General features: G+C 42.1%; 1 protein-coding gene across 1 annotated transcript in view; it reads right to left on the reverse strand.

The window, feature by feature from the left end:
* Positions 1-6: 6 nt before the first annotated feature.
* Positions 7-1,305, reverse strand: part of LOC101631784 (adenylosuccinate synthetase isozyme 2) — a 21,789-nt gene continuing 20,490 nt past the window's right edge. Inside the window, 5 exon segments of the mRNA XM_012735075.1 lie at positions 7-79; positions 81-640; positions 643-838; positions 840-1,048; positions 1,051-1,303. Of these exon segments, the coding sequence (XP_012590529.1) occupies positions 47-79; positions 81-640; positions 643-838; positions 840-1,048; positions 1,051-1,303 (1,251 nt within the window). The 3' untranslated portion in view covers positions 7-46.

Consider the following 1,305-nt stretch of genomic DNA (forward strand, 5'->3'; position numbering starts at 1 on the left):
CCCCGCCATCTCAAGGAGTGTTTTCTTGCCTGTATCAAGGAAATCCTTAGAAGAGTTGGATCATAGACTCCCTGGACTTTGCCCACACCGATCCATTTAACTGGAATTTTTAGCTCATCTTCAATAAACTGAACATAATTTTGAGCATTAACAGGTAGTTCTTTAAATGTCTTGGCATTTGATATATCTGTGTTCCATCCTGGGAGAGTCTTACACTGAACTTCAACTTTATTTGAGACTTCTTGGTTTGCTGGGAAGTGAGGTATGATTTTGTCATCTAACTTGTAAGCCACTCCAACTTTGATTTCCGTAAACATGTCCAAGATATCCAACTTGCTAAGTGCCAACGCAGTAAACCCATTTATCACGTGAGCGTATCTGAGTAAAACGAGATCGAGCCAGCCACATCTTCTTTTCCTCCCAGTAGTTACACCATACTCTTTACGTCTTGTTTGTAACAATTCTCCAATTTCATTATCTTGCTCTGTAGGAAAGGCACCAATACCAACTCTAGTAGTATAAGCTTTCACAACTCCATATACTTCTCCAACATTCTGGGGAGGCATACCCAGCCCAGTACAAACACCCGCAACCGCGCAGTTTGAGGAGGTTACGAAAGGATATGTTCCAAAATCAATATTAGCAGTGCTGCATTTGCACCTTCTACCAAGATTTTCTTTGGTGGTCCATGTAGGGCCTCATATAGGAAATAAACTCCATCTCTCACCATTGGTTTTATCCTTTCCATGTAACCCTTGAGTTTTTATAATTCACCTTCAGTATCTATTTCCAAAGTGGGGTATAACGACTTGTACTGATTAGCCAGAACTTTGAACCTCTTCAGAGAAGCCATCAAAATCAGAAACAGGATCACACATCCAGAGTCCACTCCAAGCAGCTTTCGAAGAATAAACTGGGCCAATCCCCTTTTTTGTGGTACCCAAATTTTTTCCTGCTTGTTCTTGTCTCTGTTGCTCCTGGATGCCATCAGCTGCTTGATGAAAATCAAATACAATATGCGCTCTATCGGATATGATAAGCCTTTTCCCCAGCCTTCTAGACCTTTTCCCTTTTGAACATTTTTGTCTGCTTCTTCAAACAACCCAGGTAAATGAATCACCACACCATTTCCAATGAATGCAGTAACATTTGGATTAATTATTCCACTGGGTAAAAGGTGAAAATCATATTCTATAGAACCTACAACTGTATGGCCAGCATTATTTCCTCCCTGGCAGCGGCACACGATGTCGGCGTCCTGCGCCAGCAGATCCACCACCTTCCCTTTGCCTTCCGCGCCCCACT

The sequence above is a fragment of the Condylura cristata genome, unplaced genomic scaffold (genome assembly GCF_000260355.1).
Source record: "Condylura cristata isolate star-nosed mole 26May11 unplaced genomic scaffold, ConCri1.0 scaffold00001, whole genome shotgun sequence".
Taxonomy (NCBI): domain Eukaryota; kingdom Metazoa; phylum Chordata; class Mammalia; order Eulipotyphla; family Talpidae; genus Condylura; species Condylura cristata.